Source organism: Mastigoproctus giganteus, chromosome 8 (genome assembly GCF_048544385.1).
Source record: "Mastigoproctus giganteus isolate SK-2022 chromosome 8, ASM4854438v1, whole genome shotgun sequence".
Taxonomy (NCBI): Eukaryota; Metazoa; Arthropoda; class Arachnida; order Uropygi; family Thelyphonidae; genus Mastigoproctus; species Mastigoproctus giganteus.
In genome coordinates this window covers 13,910,724-13,933,608 of record NC_143582.1, presented here as the reverse complement: position 1 = coordinate 13,933,608, position 22,885 = coordinate 13,910,724, and the positions used below count along the sequence as shown (strand labels likewise).

Here is a 22,885-nt window from a genome sequence, read left to right as displayed (position 1 = left end):
CAGGTGCCTAGTCTCCAGATGCAGCAACTTGCAAAACTTAAGCCTTTCTTTGTAAATGAACCCCCTTTGTTCCTCTCACAAATCTTGTTGCCCTTCTCTGTACTTGTTCTAGCTACTCTACATCCTTCCTAAAATGAGGCCTCCAAACCTGTATACAGTACTCACGGTGTGACTGGACCATTGCCTTATACAAAGGGATAATCACCTCCTTGTCTCTGTTAGCAAAATTCCTATATATCATTGACAAAACTCCATGACCTGCTCTGGCAGCCTGTCTGCACTGCTCAGAGAACTTCATATCTGACTGCACAAATACCCCCATCTTTTTCATTCTCCACCTTCCTGAGTGTAGTACCACACAGTTGGTACTTTTCTCTTGGTTTACTGCTACCGATATGGAGTACTTTGAATTGGAAACTTCAGTTTCCACTTCTCAGCCCATCTGCCTAACTTTTCTAGATCCTGTTGCAGTAGCATACTGTCTTTACTGTCATTAACAACTCTGCCAACCTTTGTATCATCTGCATACTTGGACATTAAGCCTGATATCATTGATAAATACACATGGGGGACTCCGCTAATGATATTAGTCCACGTAGAGCAGTGTCCATTTATTACCACTCTCTGCCATCTTCCACTCAATCGTTCTTCTATCCATTGCAGTAACTTGCCTTTAATGCCACACCGCTCCAATTTGAATAGCAGTTTTACATGTGCAACAGTATCAAAAGGTTTACCGAAGTCCAAGTATATGATATCAAAATTATTTTTTGCATCCAGTTCCTTTGTGACCACATTATAGTATACAATCAGATTGGTCAGACAAGACTTCCCCTTAACAAACCATGCTTTGTCTGAACTATTACTGCAATCTTGTCTGGTGATCCTGTATCACTTCTTTAACCAGTGACTCCTTTATTTTCCCCAGAACAGAAGTTAAACTACAGGTCTGTAATTATTCGTGACACCCTTTTAACCCCCCCCCCCCCCCTTGTGAATTGGAGATACATTTTGCATCTCCAGTACATGGGGACCTCCCCTGACTCTAAGGATGCTCTCATAATTATGGCTAAGGGTTTGCTTACTTCCTTTGTTGTCTCCTTCATTATAACGATAGATTCCATCTGCCCCAGGTGTGTTTTTTTACGTTTAACTTTAATTTCTCCTCTACTTTGCCTTCAGTTATTACAAAATCTCTTAGCTCCCTGTTAGAGTTTGAAAAACTTCTTGCATTCCCCTCCTTGAATAACTCCTCATATGTGAATGTAGATGCAGAATACTCATTCAGTTTCTTAGCTACTTGAGCAGGATTATCAATAGTGAAACCATCTATGTTAAGTCGACCAATCTGATTCATCCCCTTTTTTCTAGAGTTTACATAAATAAAGAACTCTTTGCTGTTTTTCTTTGCGTCCTTTGCCAAAGATTTCTCGTAATCTGCCTTTGCCTGCCTAACCTCCTTTGTGACTTGATTACAGACTAGCTTATATCTGCCGTAGGCTTCTATGTCGCCTGATAATTTATATGCATGACATGCATTTTTCTTCTCTGCCACGAGCCTCATTAATTCATCCGATCTGGCAACCCAAAGGTCGCGGGTTCGAATCCCGCCTTGGGCTTGGATTAAAGTACTGCAAAAACCTTGGGAGGTGAACTATGGCCACAGAAGCCAATGCGCCAACAACTACCAAAAAAAAAAAAAATTCATCCGATGTCCATTTAGGCCTGAACAGTATTTCTTAGTTGGTGTGAAAAGCCTAGTAGCCTCCAAGATTAAGTCCCTGAAGGCTTCCCATTTAGAATTCACCGTTCGTAACATTATCAGTTGATCCCACTGTAGTCACCTTTCCGAAAACAAAAACCTTTCCTTTACCCTTGATGGTAGTTACATCTTTAAGTAAATCCTACATCAGTCCACTGTGATCACTGTCACCTAGTGGTTTCTTATCTGCAAATTCTTAATGCATGAATAATCACTGCTGATAATCAAATCAATGGTATTCTCCCTCTTGTTGTCCCTCGAACATGTTGCTAAAGAAAACAATCCTCTAATAAATCCACAAAAGTCTTACTAGTGTGATAGTGACAAACCCATAAGTTCTAGCCAATATCTGGAAAGTTAAAATCTCCATTACAAGATATTCTGATTTACTGGCCCATTTTATTTTTCTGCAGAACTGTTCGTTGTACTCATCAGAGTCATTAGGCCTATCACATACTCTTACTCTCATTTTCCCTTTCCCAGTGTTTATGTCACAATGAACAGACAACATTGCACTGTCCACCCGTGTCAACTGGATGCACTTCCTTAGATTTTTGTGTTTCTTAACTAACAGCTTAACCCCTCCTCACTTCCTACCCTGTCTGTCCTTTATGTTTATATCTGTGTTTATATCACTGCTTGTATCTGTGTGACACAATGTCTTTGATATCCCAACTTTATCTGCCTTTGATGTCTTTATCAGCACTTCAAATTCATCAATTTTATACATATACCTTGTAAAATGTTTATTCATACTAGGTTGTATTATTTATTTTGTTAGGTTTTTTTATTATTATTATTAACCATTGAAAACTCCATAGACATTTTTTAAAATTCAGGCATAAATTCCGTAACTGTTCAGAATCAGACAGATGGTTATATGAAGTTTTTTCATTGTTTTCAGGTCCTAAATCCATCCTGATAGGACAACCCACATGTTATGAAATCCCCTGTATAGTGCAAAAATGATTACCACATTCAACATCTCCACCATCATCATCATATCTATTGGTTCATCCAAGCGTCTCCTGGTTTTACCCAGCTCCAATTGCCCCTGTTGGTAGTTTTTTTAACCCCCCCCCTTTTTTTTTTTTTTTGCATTTTCCATTTTTATATTTGTTGGATAGTGTATATTCCAGATTTCACCTTTCTCCCATTCACAGTTTTACATCTAGGGCTAGCTCATTACCTCCCTGTATTTTAATGTTTGTTTGTATCTAGCTTTGAAAGCTTGGTTTTCAGTTCATATTTTTCAAAACCCTTACCTTTGTTAGCTCTGAACAAAATGGATTGCTTTTTGTAAGTTGATATTTCCAAAGTTGGATTTTACTACCTACCACTTAGATTTTCTCCTTGAAATTTTATTAAATTTATTTAGATGTTCTATAATATCCACCAAAAAATGACAGAGAACAAAATAATTAGGGTGATAATTCTTCTATAAATAAATTGATTTCAGCTTTCAGTTCCAAAAATCATATATTTTCCTGTGCTTAATCATCTGATTTTTTTTAAAAATTACACACCTTTAATTACAAATCTAATTACCATATTTGTAGCCTTATCTGCTTTTTTCCCTTTATAAATACCTTAAAAAATCGCCCTACGTCTTCAAAGCTAAAAGTGGCAATACAGCACGTACAAAACTGAGAGTTATGTATAGTAGTTAACTACTATACGTTAGTGCATTTTTGAGTAAGGTGCCTCCGTAGCTAGTTGGGAAGGAGCGGCAGTGCGTAGCACACGCTTCTTGATTAGACCGGTGTTCGAGCCCGTGACCACCAAATACGGAGGATGCGGAAAGGTCAGGGAATGACCACCTCATATCCCCGGAGCAATATGGCCTTAGTTGCTAATGCTCCTAAAAACCAAATAACAACAACAACTTTTGAGTAATTACCAGGCTGTTGTTGGAGTAAAATGTGAATTCCAGTTATAAATTTAAGCCCTAATCAATGGCAGGTGCATCAAGAAGGCAAAATTATACTATTGGATTTAACCTGAAAGTAATACAATATGCCAAAGAACATGGGAACAGAGCAGCAGAACGAAATTTTGGGTCTTCGTCTACTGATAAGATGACTTGTCACTTGAGGAAGCAGGAAGTTTTATTACAAGGAGTGATAAAACAAAGTACAACCTTTGTTTTAACTTGTGATACATCATACCCAGCTGACTTGTGCTATTGTAACCATCAATATATACTGAAGTACACCATTCACAGACTAGCTGATGAAGAGGCACTTCGCTTCGAAAGCTACTATGTACTTTAAAGCTTTTATTATATTGTATTTTAACGCTTTTATCTTATTGTATTTTAACACTTTTATCTTATTTTATTTCTGTTTTATGTTATGTATATATCATTTTTATTTTAATAAATTTATTTTAACCAGTTAGTCAGTCGTCACAAGAAACTTTGATGATAGAAGTACAACCTTCATAAAATTCCACCTAAATGGCCAAATTTGGAAGAAAACTTGTGTAGTTAGATAATGGAACTTAGAGATGTGGGTATTGCAGTGAGTACTAAAATTATAATAGTAGAAGCATGGAAACAAGCAGCTGATATTGGGATACACGACTTTAAAGGAACTGAATCTTGGTGTTATTGCTTCATGAAAAGAAATGGATTAAGTTTATGCACAAGAACTAGAATAGCCCAGAGAATACCTGCTGAGTACGAACAGAAAATATTATATTTCCATTAATGCTAGAAAACGAAGCAACTACGAAACTTAGCTAAATCACGAATATGGTGAAATTCTGTTGACTTTTGATGTTCCATCCAATGAAACCGTAAATCTGAAAGGGCAGAAATCTATAACTGTTAAAAGCACTGTACATGAAATGACATGTAAAACTGCACTGCACTGCACTGCAGTTTTAACCTTGATGTGCTAGTGGAACCAAACTTCCGCCAATGTTAATTTTTAAAAGAAAAACTTTACTGAAAGATAAACTTCCAAATTAAATTCACGTACTTGTACAACCGGAGGGAGGGATGGATGGATGGATGAAGAATGTATCAAGGATCAGTTTGTAAAAGTTTGGTCTAAGTGTCCTGGTGGACTATTGCTTAAAAATGCCCTACTAGTATGGGATCAGTTTAGAGCACATAGGACTAAAAACGTCAAACAACTAGCCGAAATGATGAACACAGAATTGGTGGTAATTCCGGATGGCTTAAATGCCAGTTATAGCAGTTAAATGGTCAGTATCAATAAGCCATTCAAGAATAACATGTGGGAGCAATGGAATAAATGGATGATAGAGGGGAACCATGATACGACATCTACGGGAAGGGTGAAATGTCCATCAATAGCAAAAGTGTGTGAATGGGTGCTGAAGTCGTGGCATGATGTTAAAACTGAAATTCTGGTCAAGTCCTTTAAAAAATGTGGTATAAGCAATGCAATGGATGGCAGTGAAGATCATTTATTGTATGAGAATGACAGTGGTACTAGTGAAGAGGATTATGATGATGTTGAGGATAATGATTAAGTCAGTAATGAATCTGAAGCTGAATAATACTAAAATAATAAGAGTTATAATCCTATACCTTTCTTTATTGGCTCTTGGGTTTTATTTTTATTGAATTTTAAATTTCCATTGTATTAACAATAAACATTACCATTTCTTAACTTTACCATTCCTAAATTAGGGTATCTTCCACACCTCAGCATCTTATAAGCCGACAGATACTGTATTTCAAATATTTCTGAAATTGCAGTGGAAGTCATGATGATCAAAGGAGGTTTGCTGTTTTAAATGTTAATAACTGAATCCATGGTTAAAATTTCACAGACAAATATTCCTGATGATTAATGCAATGACAAACAAGCAGTAACTAATTTTCATTGTTTAATTCCAACATTTCTTCAAAAAAATTTTAAGGAGCTTATCTTATCTCCTATTATTCCTTTTTTTTTTTTTTAAGGTTGTTAATCCATATACTTCAGTGGTCTGGAATGCCTTGTGAAAGTGTCAGAAGGGCAATGTGGGCTGCAGAAATTTTTGTTGTGAACTTGATTTTACTCTCATGTGGTATCCAGGTCTGCTTTAAAATAAAGCATCTCTGAAGAAAACTTGCGGAAAATCAATTTCTGAAAACCAGAGGAATCTGACTTTCTTGGCGTTTTCAAAACCTGTTTTTAATGACTTGCACCTGCTGAGTAGAGAAATTTATTGTTCAAATCCTCTAAGTGACTGATAAAACTTTTCTTGGGTACTTAAAGGAGTTCAAGGGAGTAATAAAATTTCATTGCCTCTATTTGTTTTATTAAAATTAAGTATTTTCATTTCCCAGTGTTAAATGTTATAATTTATTATAAAGAAAATTAATAGAGATAAACTTGCTTATGCCATTATAAACTTCTTCACTAAAATAAGAAATAAATATAATATATTTTATGGATATATTATAGAAAATATACATTTTTAGATACCAATGGGCTAACTGGGAATCCCACTCAGATAACAGAAATTCCACATTCAGAAAGCAAGAAAATTCGTTCTAGGTAAGTAGCAGAGAACAATTTGCAGGCACTAATGCATCATCTTTTGTGTTGTACTTTAATCATTGTGATTTACTTACCCACATATTGCCACAGTTATTACAGTTAGTTATAATTAAAGTGCATCAGTTTGGCTGCTTGTAGGTGCCAAACCAGGAAATGAAATTTGAAATAGATAGTGCTTATAAATAAAGGGTGTCTCAAAAATATTGGTACAAACGTTTAAGAGAGGTAGGTAACATCTAAAGGAATGTGAATCGCATAGGAACCCATAACCGGAAACGACATGGGAAAGTAGTAGCAGAGGCACAAGAAGCAGAAATGACACAAGACAGTAATTAGTGGCAAACATTTATTTGACATAATATTAACAATGGAGTACGAGATGGATGCATTTCATGATGTTACAACAGATGCTGGAAGGTTCCACCATGAGATGCGATGCATGCGTGACACCGATGCATCATGGATTAGCAGACACGGTCGAACACACCTGGAGTTTCTTTGACAGTAGCAGCAGCGCAGACGAGTCTCGTCACGAGATCCATTTCCATCTCCACAGGCGATTCATACACGATAGATTTGAGGGCCCTCCCCACAGAAAGAAATCAAGGCTCGAAAAATCAGGTGAACGTGGGGGCCAGGCAATGGGTCCACCATGGCCAATCCATCGACGCCCAAAATGCTTGTTCAAATGGTCACGAACACACCTTCCATAATGGGCAGGTGCCCCATTATGTTGAAACCAAATGTTGCGTCTCACATTTGCTGGAACATCGTCAAGTAACCCTGGTAGAACTTGTTCAAGAAAGATCCGATATTTAGCGGAGTTCATGTGGGATGGTAACAGGTATGGGCCGACTAAGCAGTCACCGACCATACCTGCCCACACATTTATTGCGAAGCGATGTTGTGCCACATGGGGGCACACACCGTGTGGGCCCTCTTCTAATCCATACACTAGGTGCATCTGCCAGCTCACAGTTCGTATATCGATGCATGCTCTTCATGTGGGGACTACTGCTTGAATGAGTAAACCAGAAATTTTCTCTTTTGCGAACTGATGAACAGCGCCATGTACCAACTTATAAAGCAAAATAGATTGCAAAATATGATGAGGAATGTGAAGAAATAGGAGTTATTTGTAGCCCCTGGTGGCAGATGCTGCTCATTCGTGACAACTGTTGTTTATGAAATCACTATTGTTTGGCTAATAGTGTCACATAAAATGCACATTTCTCCAGTAGTTGCAGAGCAGTATTTCAGCAATTAGATGTTCTATGAGCAACTGTCTGCAAAGAGCTTTGATCCCTCCTGCTATGATTTTTCTTACGAGATCCATGTTCTGCTCCTGTTAACTCCATGTGATTCTCAACAATACACTTGACTTTGCTCTAGTTAGGTTTCTGGTTAGGATGGAAGAGGATGACATGTGGCCTTGGAACATCTTATGCTCACAGCTGGGCATGATTCATACCTACAGACTCAATAGTTTTTACTTATTTTGACTATTTCACCATCACACTACTATTTCTCTCTCTCTCTCTCTCTCTCTCTCTCTCTCTCTCTGTCAAAATACCATTTTTAGCCATTCCCCCCTCCAAAAAAAAAGTAAAACTGCATTAAAATCAGATTTTTTTTTTTTTTTAATTTATGAATGTTTTCTTAATTTTGTTAAAGAACATGGCTGTGATAAACACTTGAGAGTAGTTTGCCATAATTGTTCAGTTTGTCCCAAAAAAAAAAAAAAAAAAAAAAAAAGGTAAGGCTACCTGCCTTCCTTGCCAATTACAGAAGACCAATGAGAGACAAGTAGGGACAGTATATCATGAAAGTTTTGCCATTTTGACTTATTTTGACATCAAAACAAGTTGGCACAATAAAACTTTAAATACTATAAAAACAAAAAACATTAGTGTCAGTTTACACATTATATGTTGATATGATCCACTGAAGTGTTGCAACTTTGAATATTTAATGCACTCCTACCAGAAGCTGTATAACTTAAATTTGATAAATTGGGAACTTAGTTTTGTGGCCAACTGACTTTCTGTCATACCATTAAGATCAGAGTGTGTTTCCTTGTGATGGCAGTTGACAGTTTGCTAGCTCCAAACTCCAAATGGTTAACAAGTTGTCAGCTGACTTTCTAGAAGCAATAAAGTAATGCTGTTCAGAAAACAAGTTTTTGAACCACATTGAAATGAACTGATTTTGTAAAAAAAAAAAAAAACATTTCTAGTACTTCTCAATATCATTGAAGGTAAAGAAATGGATATTTTGCAAATTGGTTTACTTAGTTCAATGTGAGAACCTACCAGATGCTCATTATGAAAGAAAAATTACAGTAGTGCTTGGTTGGGGCTTACATCTGGTGAGTATGGGCTTGGAAAACCTAGGGTCCTCAGCTGGTTATCATCATTCTTCTCTTTCTTGGTGATGCCTTTCTACTTCTCTCTCTCTCTCTCTCTCTCTCTCTCTCTCTCTCTCTCTCTCTCTCTCTCTCTCTCTCTCTCTCTCTCTCTCACACACACACACACACACACACACACACACACACACACACACACACACACAGAGAAAAAGAGACTGTACTGATAAACAATATTTTATTATAAAATATGTATTTTTGTCAGTGAAATTCAGTTTTTCTGAAGATTTAATATGAAAATCTTCTGTTTTATTCCTGCCTACAAATACCTAATCATCAACATTTTGAAAGTCAAAAGTCAGCAGCTATATGTACACTTTCAGACAGTGGTGGTTGCTGAGACACAACATTGTATGTGGGAAAGTTATAGATAACCTAGCTGATATTGCTGGTGAATTGAACAGGTACTTCACATCATTCTTAACATATGAGAGACACTGGTGAAGCTGAGAAGTAAGTAATCAGTGATATCAATTTATTAGCCTTATCAAAAGATTGCTTATTAGAAAATTTTTTAAAGATTAATAGAAATTAATCCAGTGGGGTTGATAGCACATTCCCATTAATTGTGAGGGAAGTGGTGAGAGAGAGAGTGCATTGAACCTTTAAAGTTAATTATAAGGGCATCATTCATAGGAGGTTCCTAAGAGTGAAGTGGTATGCCACACCATTTGGTCTGACTTTGGTGTTAGAAAAAACTCATAGAACTTCTGATTAAAAGTGCAATATAAGGTAACCTAGATATTAATAATATTCTGAAGGAAAAGCCACACAATTTTTAAGAAGGGAACATCTTGTTTAACTAATCTGGTTAGCTGTTTTCAAAGAAATACCATTAGTTGAATGTATTAAAAATAATTTTTACATTGTTTATTTGATTTCAGCAAATCATTTGACTCTATCCCACACAAGAGATAACTGTGTAAACTGGAACATGGGACCACGGGCGAAGTCCTTGGATGGATTTTAAGGTTGGCTGCATTGTAGGAGACGGGGGATTATTATTACTAATTACTGTTCCTATTAGGCTAACATTATAAGTTGGGTCTCTCGATCATTTTCTGAATCAACATTCGGGCACAGGACACATCAACATCTACATGAGGAATGAAGGTGTGTGTGTGTGTGTGTGTGTGTGTGTGTGTGTGTGTGTGTGTGTGTGTGTGTGTGTGTGTGTGTTTAAGGAAGTCCTAATAGTTAAAGCCCATTGAGGCTTCCTTGCATCATATTATTATTAGCAGTAGTAGTGGCAAATGATGCAAGAAAGCAAGATTAAACAGAAAAAAGCGAGCACTTCCCATTTTACCCATCCATCCTCTTTAACAGTTTATCTACCCATATCCACAACACCATGGGAGTTGTTGTCAACAACCGTTCCTTCTCTGTACCAACCTTCTTGAGGGAGGATGGTACAGAGAAGGGCAACAAGATTGGTGAGAGGAACGATGGAATGCTCTTACCAAGAAAGGCTTAAGTTCTGAAAAATGCAGCAGCTGGAGACTAGGTACCTGCAAGGTGATCTGATTGAGGTGTATAATGCCTTGAATGGGTTGAACACGCTGAATTCTGATGGGATTCTTCTGCTTGCTCACATCACGAACCTGAGGGGGACATAAATTCAAATTGAGGAAAGACAGTTGTAGAATAGATGTGCAGAAATTTGCCTTTAGCCAGCAGGTGGTTAATTGCTGGAACAAACTGCCATCTGTATGCTTGCATGTATACCAATGCTAGAAGTATAGTAAATAAATTTGATGAATTTGAAGTGTTGGTCAAGACATCAAAGGCGGATATTGTTGGGATAGCAGAGACGTGGTGTCACACAGATATAAGGAATGCAGAACTGGAATTTGGGGAGTACAATGTGTACAGAAAGGATAGAAAGGGAAGGGAGGAGGCGTTATGCTGTTAATTAAGAGAAACATAAAATCAAAAGAAGTGCACCCAGTTGATATAGATAAACAGTGCACTGTTGAGTCAGTTTGGTGTGACATAAGCACTGCGAAAGCAAAAATAAGAGTAGGAGTGTGTTATACGCCTAATGACTCGAATGAGTACAATGAACAATTATACAGAGAAATAGAGTGGGCAAGTAAATCAGAATGTCTTATAATGGGGGATTTTAACTTCCCAGATATTGACAGGAACTTGTGGGTTGGTCACTCACACACTAGTCAGACTTTTGTGGATTTATTGGATGATTGTTTTCTGCAGCAGCATGTTCGAGAGGCAACCAGAGAGAGTAATACTCTTGATCTGGTTATCAGCAGTGATCATTCATATATTAAGAATTTTCAAATAAAGGAACCACTAGGTAGCAGTAATCACAGTGTACTGATGTGGGATTTACTTAAAGATATAATTACCATCAGGGGTAAAAGAAAGGGTTTTTGCTTCCGTAAAGGTGAGTACAGTGGGATAAACTGCGATGTTACCAACAGTAAATTCTAAATGGGAAGCATTCAAGGAATTAATTGTGGATGCTACTAAAAGTTTCATACCTATTAAGAAATATTGTTCAAGGTTTAGGCCTAAATGGTTATCAAATGAACTAATGAGACTCGTAACAGAGAAGAAAAATGCATGGGATGCATATAAATTATCAAGCGACTCAGAAGCCTATGGCAGATATAAGCTAGACTGTAATCAGGTCACAAAGGAGGTTAGGCAGGCGAGGGCAGATTACGAGAAATCCTTGGCAAAAGATGCTAAGAAAAACAGCAAGGATTTCTTAACTTATATAAACTCTAAAAGGAAGGGGATCAATCTGATTGGTCCATTGACATTGATGGTTCGACTGTTGATGATCCTGCTCAGAAAGCATACAAACTGAATGAGTATTTTGCATCTAAATTCACACTGAGGAATTATTAAGGTTTGAAAATGGAAGGTTATCAAATTGTAGCAGGATACTTAATGATTTTGTAATAACTGAGAGCAAAGTGGAGGAGAAATTGTTGAAGTTAAACATAAGAAAATCACCTGTGGTGGATGGGGTCTATCCAGTTATATTAAAGGAGGCGGCAGAGCAAGTAAGCAAACCCTAAGCCATAATTATGAGAGCATCCTTGGACTCAGGGGAGGTTCCCATGGAATGGAGATGTGAAAATGTATCCCCAATTCACAAAGGGGGATCGAAGGGTGACACGAGTAATTACAGACCAGTTAGTTTAACTTCTGTTCCGGGTAAAATAATGGAGTCACTGGTTAAAGGTGCATTGCAGGATCATCTAGACAAGACTGCAGCAATAATTCAGACTCAGCATGGGTTTGTTAAGGGAAAGTCTTGTCTGACAAATTTGATAGGATATTATGATGTGCTTACAAAGGAACTGGATGCAAAAAATAATTTTGATATCATATATTTGGATTTCAGGAAAGCTTTTGACACTGTTGCGCATGGAAGACTATTGTACAAAGTGGAGCAGAATGGTATTAAGGGTAAGTTGCTACAATGGATAAAAGGATGGTTAAGTGGAAGAAGAGAGAGGATGGTAATCAATGGGTGCTGGTCTTCGTGGACTAATGTTATTAGTGGAGTCCCACAGGGTTTGGTGTTGGGTCCACTGTTGTTTTGTATATTTATCAATGATATTGATGAAGGTATATCCGGCTTAATGTCGAAGTTTGCAGATGATACAAAGGTTGGCAGGGTTGTTAATGACAGTAATGGCAGGGTGCTACTGCAACAGGATCTAGATAATTTGGGCAGATAGGCTAAGAAGTGGCAACTGAAGTTTAACCTTGACAAATGCAAAGTACTGCATATGGGTAGAAGTAACCCCAGAGAAACGTGCCAACTGTGTGGTACTACACTTAAGGTGGTAGAAAATGAAAAAGACCTGGGAGTAATTGTGCAGGCAGATATGAAGTTTTCTGAGCAATGCAGACAGGCTTCCAGGGCAGGTCATGGAGTTTTGTCAGTGATATTTAGGAACTTTTGCTAGCAGGAAAAGGAGGTGATTATCCCTCTATATTAGGCAATGGTCAGGCCACGCCTTGAGTTCTGTGTACAGGTCTGGAGGCCTCATTTTAGGAAGGATGTAGATTTACTTGAGCGTGTACAGAGAAGGGCAACAAGATTGGTGAGGGGAATGAAGGGATCCTCTTACCAAGAGAGGCTTAAGTTCTGCAAATTGCAGTGGCTTTAGATGAGGCACCTGCGCGGTGATCTGATTGAGGTGTATAAGGCCTTGAATGGGTTGAGCACGCTGAATTCTGATGGGATCCTTCCACTTGTTCAGATTACGAACCTAAGGGGGCATAAATTCAAATTAATAAAAGACAGATGTAGAATAGATGTGCGGAAATTTGCCTTTAGCCAGCGGTTGGTTAATTGCTGGAACAGACTTCCATCTGTCGTTGTGGAAATTGATAGGTTGAATAAATTTAAGGAGGAACTGGACAGGCATTTGGATGGAATGGTGTGATTTTTTTTTTGGCTGATGCTGCATAAGCTCGTACACATGCTTTCTTGCATCACATGGCACTAATACTACTGTCGCTGTGGAAGTTGATAGCTTAAATAAAATTCAAGGAGGAACTGGGCAAACTTTTAGAGGGAATGGTTGTGTGATTTTTTTTTTTTTTTTTTGGCCGATGCTACATAAGCTCTATGCTTGCTTTCCTCTGTTACTATTTACTATAATTTGAATTCCAACCATCCTTCTTCAATATGAATTGTCCCCTGATAGGTGTAGTTTGAGCAAGAGGAAGTATTCCCTTAGCATTGAGCTTACTCAGTCCATTCAAGACCTTAAATACCTCAATCACATCTCTTTGCAGGTGCCTAGTTTCCGGAGATACTAATGGTTAAAATAATATGGTTAATACTAATACTGAAATGCTTTTATGCAGAATAGAACTCCGTCACGTTTGACAGTGACCATTTCATATCCTGGCATTTTTCTAATGCCTGCTCACTTCACCATTTTACCTTTAATTACTTGCGACTTTCAATTATGGGTAATTAATCTCTCACAGTTTTCCCTTTGTGATATTCTTTAGACAGCAGTAAATATGGCAATGTTCTTCCAGCACATTTACAATATTAATGGCTATCTCATCCAGCAGTTTTATTTCCTCAATCCATAACTCGATTAAATAAAGGCTTAACATTGTAAGCATGTCTGCCTGCACTGTCAAATGCACCTTTGTGGCACTTTACTTTCCATGCGGTCTTGACCAGTAGCATGCAGAACATGGTTTGTGGATCCCAAGGGGTACGCAGATAAGTCCGTGGGTTTCTGAAAGAATATACTTATCACATTAATTCTGAGAGGTAAGTTTTTGAGACTTCTTTTCTTTGTGGGTCTGTTAGTAAAGTTAGTAATCAAAAGGGATCATGGCCAAAAATGTTTTCATGACACTGATCTAGACTCTGTCCTAATTCAGGTTTTCAGCCAAAGTGATGCACTTGAATTATCACCAATCTGTACATTTGGATGCAGTGGATAACATTTACTTGTGAATAATGCTGTTTCTTTAGTAAAAATTTGATTATTGAGTGTGTATCATTTTTATCTATTATATGAATTGCATCTTTATAGCCTTAATCTTGTTCATAAATAATTGCTATTCTTAGATCCATAAATTATGATTTAATTTACACAGTAAGCTATGATATTACAAATAACTATTCTTTGTTCTGTGATGCATTTACAACACAAATAATTCGGGCATAATTTCAAATTTCCCGGGTCAGCGCATGGACCTGCCAATACTGTTTTGGTGGTGTTGGTTGCAGCATCAGATGTTGGCGCGAACTCGTAAACACTGGAAAGCCATTCCCACTTGTTTTTCTGCATTTATTACTACTATAACCTGCTCACATTTAGCCCCAGCCATTGGAGCAGAAGAATCCTTTTTGCGAGCTATAAGACAAGACTGAGTTTTAGAAGGGTTGATTTCAACTAAGTTGTCCTTGCCACACTGGAGAATTACCTGAAGATCGGCATTTAAGGAATTGGTAGCAGATTTTCGAGAAGTTGAAGCTGATTGAGCAGGACAAGGTTTCTCAAAATGGAAAGTGGAATGCAATGTGCTATCATCGGCAAAACTATGGATAGGATTTCCAGTCAATGGAAGAAGGTCATTAATATATAAGAGGAAAAGAGTGGGGGAGAGAACTGAACCTTGGGGGACACTGGCATTAGTGGAGAAATTAGAAGACAGAGAGCCATCTACCATCACCCTCAGTGAGCGATCAGAGAGAAAACTGGATAACCAATTACTAAAAACAGTTGGCAAACCATGAGATGGAAGCTTGTTTAGAAGACCTTTATGCCAAACACGATCAAAAGCCTTTGAGATGTCAAGAGCAACTACTTGTGTTTCACCGAACCTTTCCATTGAATTAGTCCATAAATGGGTAACATAAGCCAGAATATCACCAGTGGATCGACACTGATGGAATCATATTTATGATCGTTGATCAGACGGAAGGTTTCTAGGTAGTTTAAGAGTTGGCGGTTAATTGATTTCTCCATTACTTTAGAAAGAAAGAATAGAAGTAATTGCAATGGGACGATAATGATGGGAGGGATTTGTCACCCTTTTTAGGAACTGGCTGGATATGAGCAAATTTCCAAGCAGAATGAAAAACACCTTTGGAATAAGAAAGTGAAAAGAGGCGGCAAAGAATAGGAGTAAGTTCAGGAGCACAGGTTTTGAGAACAAGTGGAGAAATACCATCAGGACCTGGAGCTTTCTAAGCATCCAGATTCATCAAAATCCTTCTGATATCCTTTTGACGGAAGATCACAGGAGGCATTGAATGGAGCGCGTTGGGAATGGTGGGAGGTGTTTTACCAAGATCATTAATACATGAGCTGGAAGAAAAATGGGATGCTAGCAGGTCAGCTTTATCCTTGGGTGAAGTGACAACAGAACCATCTGGTTTGGACAGAGGTGGGAGCAGAGATGGGCAAAAGTTGCGGCCAATAGCTTTGGCAAGAGACCAAGTTTTCTACTCTTAGCCTGTTCAAACTCTAGTTTGGACTGATTAATAACTGCTTTACAATTGTTGCGAGCTTTGGTGTAAGCAGAAAATGAAACTGAAGAATTAGAAACAAGCTAATTACGATATGCAACATTCTTCTCTTGGACAGCCTTAGCACATTTATTGGAAAACCAAGGTTTAGATAAAGGACGAGATTTTAAAGTGGAGTGTGGGATAAAGGATTCCATTCCTGCAAGAATAATTTCACTGACATGATCTGAGCAAACGTTGACATCAGAAGTTTTGAAACAGTAATCCGACCAAGGAAAAGAAGAAAAGAAGTCTCGCAGGTCATCCCATTTTGCATTCTTGTAATGCCAAACAACACGAGGTTGGGAATAGCCATGAGATAAAGGTTCCATTGGAGAAGAGAAGTGCCTAAAGGAGCTCTCACTTCGACTGTCTACTTAGAAGTGTTGTTTGTGAGAAAAAGATCAAGCGTATTGGCTGTACGATTAGGATTTTCCGGTATTCTTGTCGGTAAATGAACAATCTGTGCTAGGTCATTAGTAATTGCAAAAGCCTCAGCATCTCGACCTGCTCTGCTGGGTCAGTGTGACTAGAAAATGGAAGCCAGCTGGAGTTGTGAACATTAAAATCACCAAGGAAAATTACCTCACTGTTAGGAAAGTTGGACTGGAGAAAGTCAAGTTGCAAAGAGAGGAAGTCAAAGAGCTCCAAGTGATTAGTGGAGTTGGGAGAACGGTAGAGACAACAGATGAATTTGACATAATGAGGTAAAGAGATTTTAAGCCAGAGAGGATCAAAGAGAGGAGATTCCAGATTGCCAAGTCTCTGACAGGGAATATCAGAACGGACATATGCACAAGTACCACCTTTGAGGCGAAAGGAATCATACAGTGAATAATTTGGGCATCTGAGATGAGCAGTAGTTGAATCAACCGATAACTGAAATTCTGTCAGAAAAAGTACATATGGGTTTGGCAGACTTCAAGTGGAAATGGACATCGATGAGATTAGAATTGAGACCACGTATATTTGTGAAATGAATTAAGAAGTGCTTGGGAGGTTTAGATCTTTTTGCAGATAAGCTTGCTCTATTAGTTTGACAATTCATGGTGTATTCAATGGTAAGAAAAAGTGGGTGGGACATGCTGTATGAAGTAATGAAATTTTTGGATATGGCGTACACGTGGTAAGAATATACCCAGATCCTTGACATAACGTGGCCTCGGCAATGATCCCCGCATACACACTACTCGGACTCCCTCCAGTCACTATCTGGCAGAGTAGAGGTAGCAAGATTATACACTAGTTGATCCAGAAGCCTCCTAGAGAGTTACCAATGGGTTCGGTCCGGTGTACTAACTAGCGGCTGGCCTGCGAACACCATTTTAGTGCTGTACCCTCGAAATGTAAGGAATATTGGATCTCGCCACGATGTTCATTATAACCTCAAAAGTCATCAATCATACTGCATGATGGAAGAAATAGGGAAGGGTTGACCGGAACTAAGCTCTAGAGACTAAACATGGGTTCCACCACTTCAAGCCTCCAATAAGCAAAGTGGTGGTATTTCTCCGGTTGATGAGAGTCCTGTAAGAAGTAAATTCCAGTAATTTCTCTCAGGTCCTCTTATTTTAGTAATTTTCTTTTAGCCATTTGTTTTTAGATTTTTTTTTCAATACACTTGAACAAACTTGCAAAAAAACACAACACAATATGATGGATAATACAGCACGCTAACGAACTTGTTTTCACAAAATCTCTAATACGGACAAACTTATTGCGACGTTTGAAAGTTTTTTACCGCGATTAGTTTTATTGCAGCGCTCACCATGCATGCAAAAAACTAATCACAAATGACCTTCATATGTATGCTGTAATAGCGTCACACACGTGGCTGACACAGCTTCTTGAGAAATAAAGTAACCTACTGGGCCACGTCGGCCACATATATATGACATAAAAAAAAATATCTTTTTATATATATTAAGCAAAAAAACGACAACACTGACATTACAATATTTATTTTAGAATTACTGATCAAATTATTTGCAAAATATTTTTTGGTTCCTGTGGAATTTTTTTCTTAAACTGGCTTGGCAGTCAACGTGTTAAATGTAGGAGGAGGTGGTTGGCTGTTGGGTAAACTGTATGTGCTAAAATAACCACCTGTGATTCGGCAAACTCACTAATTCTGCATCCCACAGGTCCCAACGCTGCAGGATTAGTGACGGTCGACCTGTACTTAGTACCGAGCATAGGTTGAAGATTGAAAAGATGAAAGAAGATACTTGTTGACATTAGACTTGAATTTCTGTAGGTTGTAATTTTCAGGAAATACGTATGAAGGAAGGTTGTTGCAGGAAACGGAAGTTGAGTGAATAAATGAGGAAGAAGAAAAGTTGCTTCTCTGAGTTTGAAGTCGAACAGAAAAAGACTGTTGATTGGTTGCGGCATGTGTTCAGATTGCTTTGGAAGAGAGAGCTGGCATTATAGAAGCCAATTCAGAAGAACAGTGCCCATGGAAGTACTATAGAAAAGACACACAGCAGAACATCTGTGAGACAGAGAGTGGAGAAAATCTGTTAGAGATGAGTCATTAATTAACCTAACTTTGAATGGAATCTAGAAGCCTGAGAGAGGTTTTGGGGGCACCGCCCCAGAAGTGGGAACAATATTCCATGGCGGGGCCGATTTGAGATTTGTACAGAGTGAGCAACTGTTTGGAAGAAAAGTAACATGAAGAGCAAAAGAGAAAACCTAGTATTTTAGATGAAGAGGAAGGAAGAAGAATATTTAATGAACTTGCAGTCATACATAAAGTACAATAATGATGATGTCTAAAGACTTCTTACCATACTTCTCAATTTCTGACTTAATTTGGGCTGAATTCTATCTACTGTACTATATTTGCCATTAACTCAGCAGCAGTTTTGTATCATCTAACAGGTCCCTATATATTTTTTTTTTTATTTCTGAATTTTTTTTTTTTTTTTAATATTCTGCTTGAAGTACACCAATGCTTGATGTTTTATTAGTAGACGTCAGTCAGTACTTGGTGTAGTTTCTTAGTCTTTTAAAGAAAAATTTAAAAATGTTTTTTACACATTATTTTCAGCAAAAAAAAACTTTATTAAATGCAGCTAAAAGTAAGATGTAAATTTTAAGTATGAAACTATTCTCTTATTTTCCAGTTCAGAAAAGCCTTTAAGCATGCAAAAATTCAAACCTGAGTTTGTGTACATATTATTTTATTTTTACTATATAAACCAGTTTTATCTTCTGTAGTCAGTGACAAGAATTTTATTTTATGTTAATGTTTTATGAAATAACTAAAAGAAATAGATAAATAATAATAATGAAGACAAGAAACCATTTTATATAATAATAAACATAAAGCAAAGGGTATCTATTTTCTGTAGTAGCAGCAGCCATTAAGCGAGAACTGTATTTGTTTACATTACACACTGAAAGAAAGTAACAAGTTGAAGTAGAAGGCAAAAATAGTAATACAAGTGGTGGCCACACACACCATCTGACAGGTTCTATGTTTTTTTTTTTATTTATTTACAGGGAAAGCAGACACCTCTCTAAAGCAGACACCGTTAGGTCAGAAGAAAGTGTCCGCTTTGCAGAGGTCAGTGTAGCCAGTTTCAATAATTCAGAAAAACTAAATTCATTGTAACTGGTTGCTTACCCAGAGTTTTTTGTGTTATTTATTAAAAGTTAATTGTGATAAAAATGAATATGAATAGCTTTGTATGGAGAATTTCATTTTGGCAGTTTCATTTTCATTATGGATAATTTGATTACTTACTAGTTTTAATCCATATTCATTGTTTTTACTTGTATAGAATTTTTAATGTAATATGATGAATCCACCTCCCTTTTTAAATTTCTGTATACAGCTCTGTTGCAAGCAGCAAGAAATTAAGTTCTTAAAGTATTTAATGTGATGCCTAGGAAAATTCAACCAGCCCAAGGGAAAATGTGTATAATGAAGCAAACTTATATGTAGCTTCTTAAACAACCACCATTTCTCAGTACCAAGTGAAAATAATGTGTAATGACATGGGAAAATTGTTTTCTTCCTCTGCTAAAGCAATTATGAAAATAATTTCATACATCACATAATGTTTTTATCTGATATACAGGGTATCCACAAACCTCTTTTACAAAACTAAAATATTATTCCATAAGTAGAGATCTGATGGATATCTGAAGCCACTTCAGATTTGCATCATATCTCTTTTCAATTCAATTCACCATTCAGAAAATGAAATGTGCATTCTTCAGTAGATGGCACCATAATTGTAAAACTGTAATCATGTTGAAATTTACCAACAAAATTCCATTCTCTTGGTTTTGTTGCTGATCAGTGGCTTGTGTACAAGCTGTATAACTTGTGTGGTCTCATTTTGTGATGGTGATGTAACATACTACACACTGTTGATCTTGACACGTTAAGCTGATGAGTGTCATATAGACTTACCTGGACTTTGCCCAAAAATTCCTCAAGCCAGCTCCACTGCACTCTCGTTGACTTTTGTTTGGTCACCAACTCTTTCAAGATGATTGTACAAACAGGCATCCTTTATGATTTTTCTGTACCATTGCAGAATTGTAGGTCTTTTCGGTGGCTTCTTTTTAAACTGGTTCAAAATTTATGCTTAACAGAGTGGTAGTAAACTGCAGCTTGTTGAACCAAAGTAAGCACTGCTTCTTCTTGGGTTGGCAAAATTCTGCCATAATTGCAGTTTTATAATTATGCTTTATTTTCCTTGCATTGATTAGGTTTAACTTTTGCTGCTTTAAATTTTATTTGCCTACTTTCTTGCTTCCCCCTTTTTTCTTTTTATATTTACACACCCATACAGTGACCACCCTTAATGGACGGACACCTCTCTAATAAGGGCATTTTGTACTTTTACTCATTTTTAGCTATTTATACTTTTTTTTTTTTATCTTTCTTTTTTTCTCTCCCTTTACTGTTTCTTTATTATCATTTTATATATATATATAAAATGATAATAAAGAAATAGTAATATATAAAATATATAAAAGAAATATATCATTATCTTCAGCCAGTGTCAATACGCTGCAGGATGAAGGCCTCCTCAACATATTCCCAGCAACTGCTGTCTTGTTCTTTCTTTTGCCAATGTACACTGGCAAATTTCACAATTTTATTGATCCACCTCATCTTTGGTCTTTTTCTTGGGCATTTAGAGTCAAGTGATATTTATTCCAAAATTCTTTATTTTCGATCTATCAGGTCACATATCATCTTGATATGTTGTTGTATGTTTTACGGCACAACGGCAGCTAAAGGCCATTATGCGCCATCTTGATATGTGACCTGCCCTCCATTTTAAGCTCTTTGTTATTTCAGTGCTGTCACAGACCTTGGGTTGTTGGTGAATCCATACATGTTTTTAGGTCTCTTTTGGTTATGTTCAAAATTTGGCATTCCATACTCTCTGTGTGACCCTTAGTCTTTGTAAAGCCTTAGCATTCCATGTCCATGTTTCACAACCATATGTTAGGACAGGGAGGATACATTGTTCAAAAACTTTTCGTTTAAGACAGAGTGGTACGTTTGTCTTGGATGAAGACTGTATTAAGCTTTACAAATTCTTGCCATCTTAATTTTATGTGCCATTCAATTTCCATCATGATATGTCTGTCTGTTGAAATTTCTTGTCAAAGGTAAACATACCTCTCCACTTTTAGTTCTTATCCATCAACCATGATTTTCTTTGGTCTGGTAAATTTGTTGAACATAACCTGTGATTTTTTTTTTTTTTTTTTTATATTCATCTTCAAACCAAACTTCTTGTTTTTGTGCTGCACTTCTGGATCAGTGGTAAAGAGAATATCTTCTGCAAATTGTAAGCGATTCAGGTAATCTCCATTTATTTTGAGTCTTCTATTATTCCAATTTATCTTGCAAAAAATTTCTAAATAGGCAAAAAATAGTTTTAGGGAGATTGTCTCCTTGTCAAATGCCTTTTTTCTATGTTGATCTGAATTTTATTATTGTTGACTGATGTTGATGCAGTCACCTTTTCATATATTGATCAGAAAATATTGACATAAGCTCTGTCTACACCTTGGTTTGGTTGATTACGGTGTTGATTACTTGTTTTGTGACTGAGTTGAATGATTTTTCATAGTTGATGAAGGCTGAAGAGAATGGAAGGCTATATTCATTGTGGCACTCTATAACTTGTTGCACTGTTTGGATGTGATCCTTTGTACAGAAGCTACTTCTGAAACCTGCTTGTTCTTTGGGTTGTGTTGTATCAAGTGTTGTGCCTATTCTTCTTGAAAGTGTCTTTGTGAAAACTTTGTAGACAACTGGTAATAGGCTTATTTGTCGGTGCATTTATTAAATCTGCCTTGTCACCATTTTTTGTGCAGTAGGATGACTTCTGCATTTTTCTGTGCTACAGGTACTTTAAGTATAAGGAATTTTGAAAATAGTCTGGCTAGAGCTCTACATACCAGCTAGCCTCCAGCTTTCAACTTTTCAATAATGACTTTATTGGGTCCTTCCGTTTCGCCATTTTTCATTGATTTTATATCATCTTCTGCTATAAAAATTTCTGGAACAGCTTCTGCATCTGGTGTTGGATCCAATTGTTGTCCTTTATTCTTATAAAGATTTGAATAAAATTTGTCTAGTCGTTTTAGTATTTGTTGTTGGGTGTTTGCTATTGTGCCACTTTCAAAGTTCAAAGCAAACATTTGGCTGTAGTGCATAACCATTTTTCGTTTTGCATTCTTTATCCCTTGATTTTCTTCTAATGTTCTTCTGATGAGATCAAGGTTGAACTTGTGCATTTCTTCTTTTACGCACTTTTTTACGGTCTTGCACATTTCTACATATTTTACCTTGTTTCTTATGTTACCGCTTTGCTTCATTTCTTGTTCATTTTTCATCGTGGTTATTGTTTCTTTTGATATTATGGTTGGTTTTTTTAGTTTTACAGTAGGCGCAAGGGCATAGGCAGTGTCTACAATAGTCTCTATGACCTTGTTGCTATTGGTTGAAATATCTGTGCCGGGAAGGCCTTGTAGCACACAAAAAGCGATTGGACAGTTCTAGCTCAAAGTTTTGAAAATTTTTCAATAGTTGGTTAGTGTCAATCTACACTTCAGTCAACTTGACCAGTTCCTTTCGTTCTTTCCAGTTTTGATTTTTC

At 37.1% G+C, this 22,885-nt stretch overlaps 1 protein-coding gene across 2 annotated transcripts in view; it reads left to right on the top strand.

The window, feature by feature from the left end:
• LOC150081272 (sentrin-specific protease 6-like) overlaps positions 1-22,885 on the top strand; it is a 369,847-nt gene that overhangs the window by 119,536 nt on the left and 227,426 nt on the right. For both annotated transcript variants that reach the window (XM_090379581.1, XM_090379580.1), the window contains exon 4: positions 6,207-6,282. In XM_090379581.1, the coding sequence (XP_090235707.1) occupies positions 6,207-6,282 (76 nt within the window). The remainder of the gene's footprint in view (positions 1-6,206; positions 6,283-22,885) is intronic.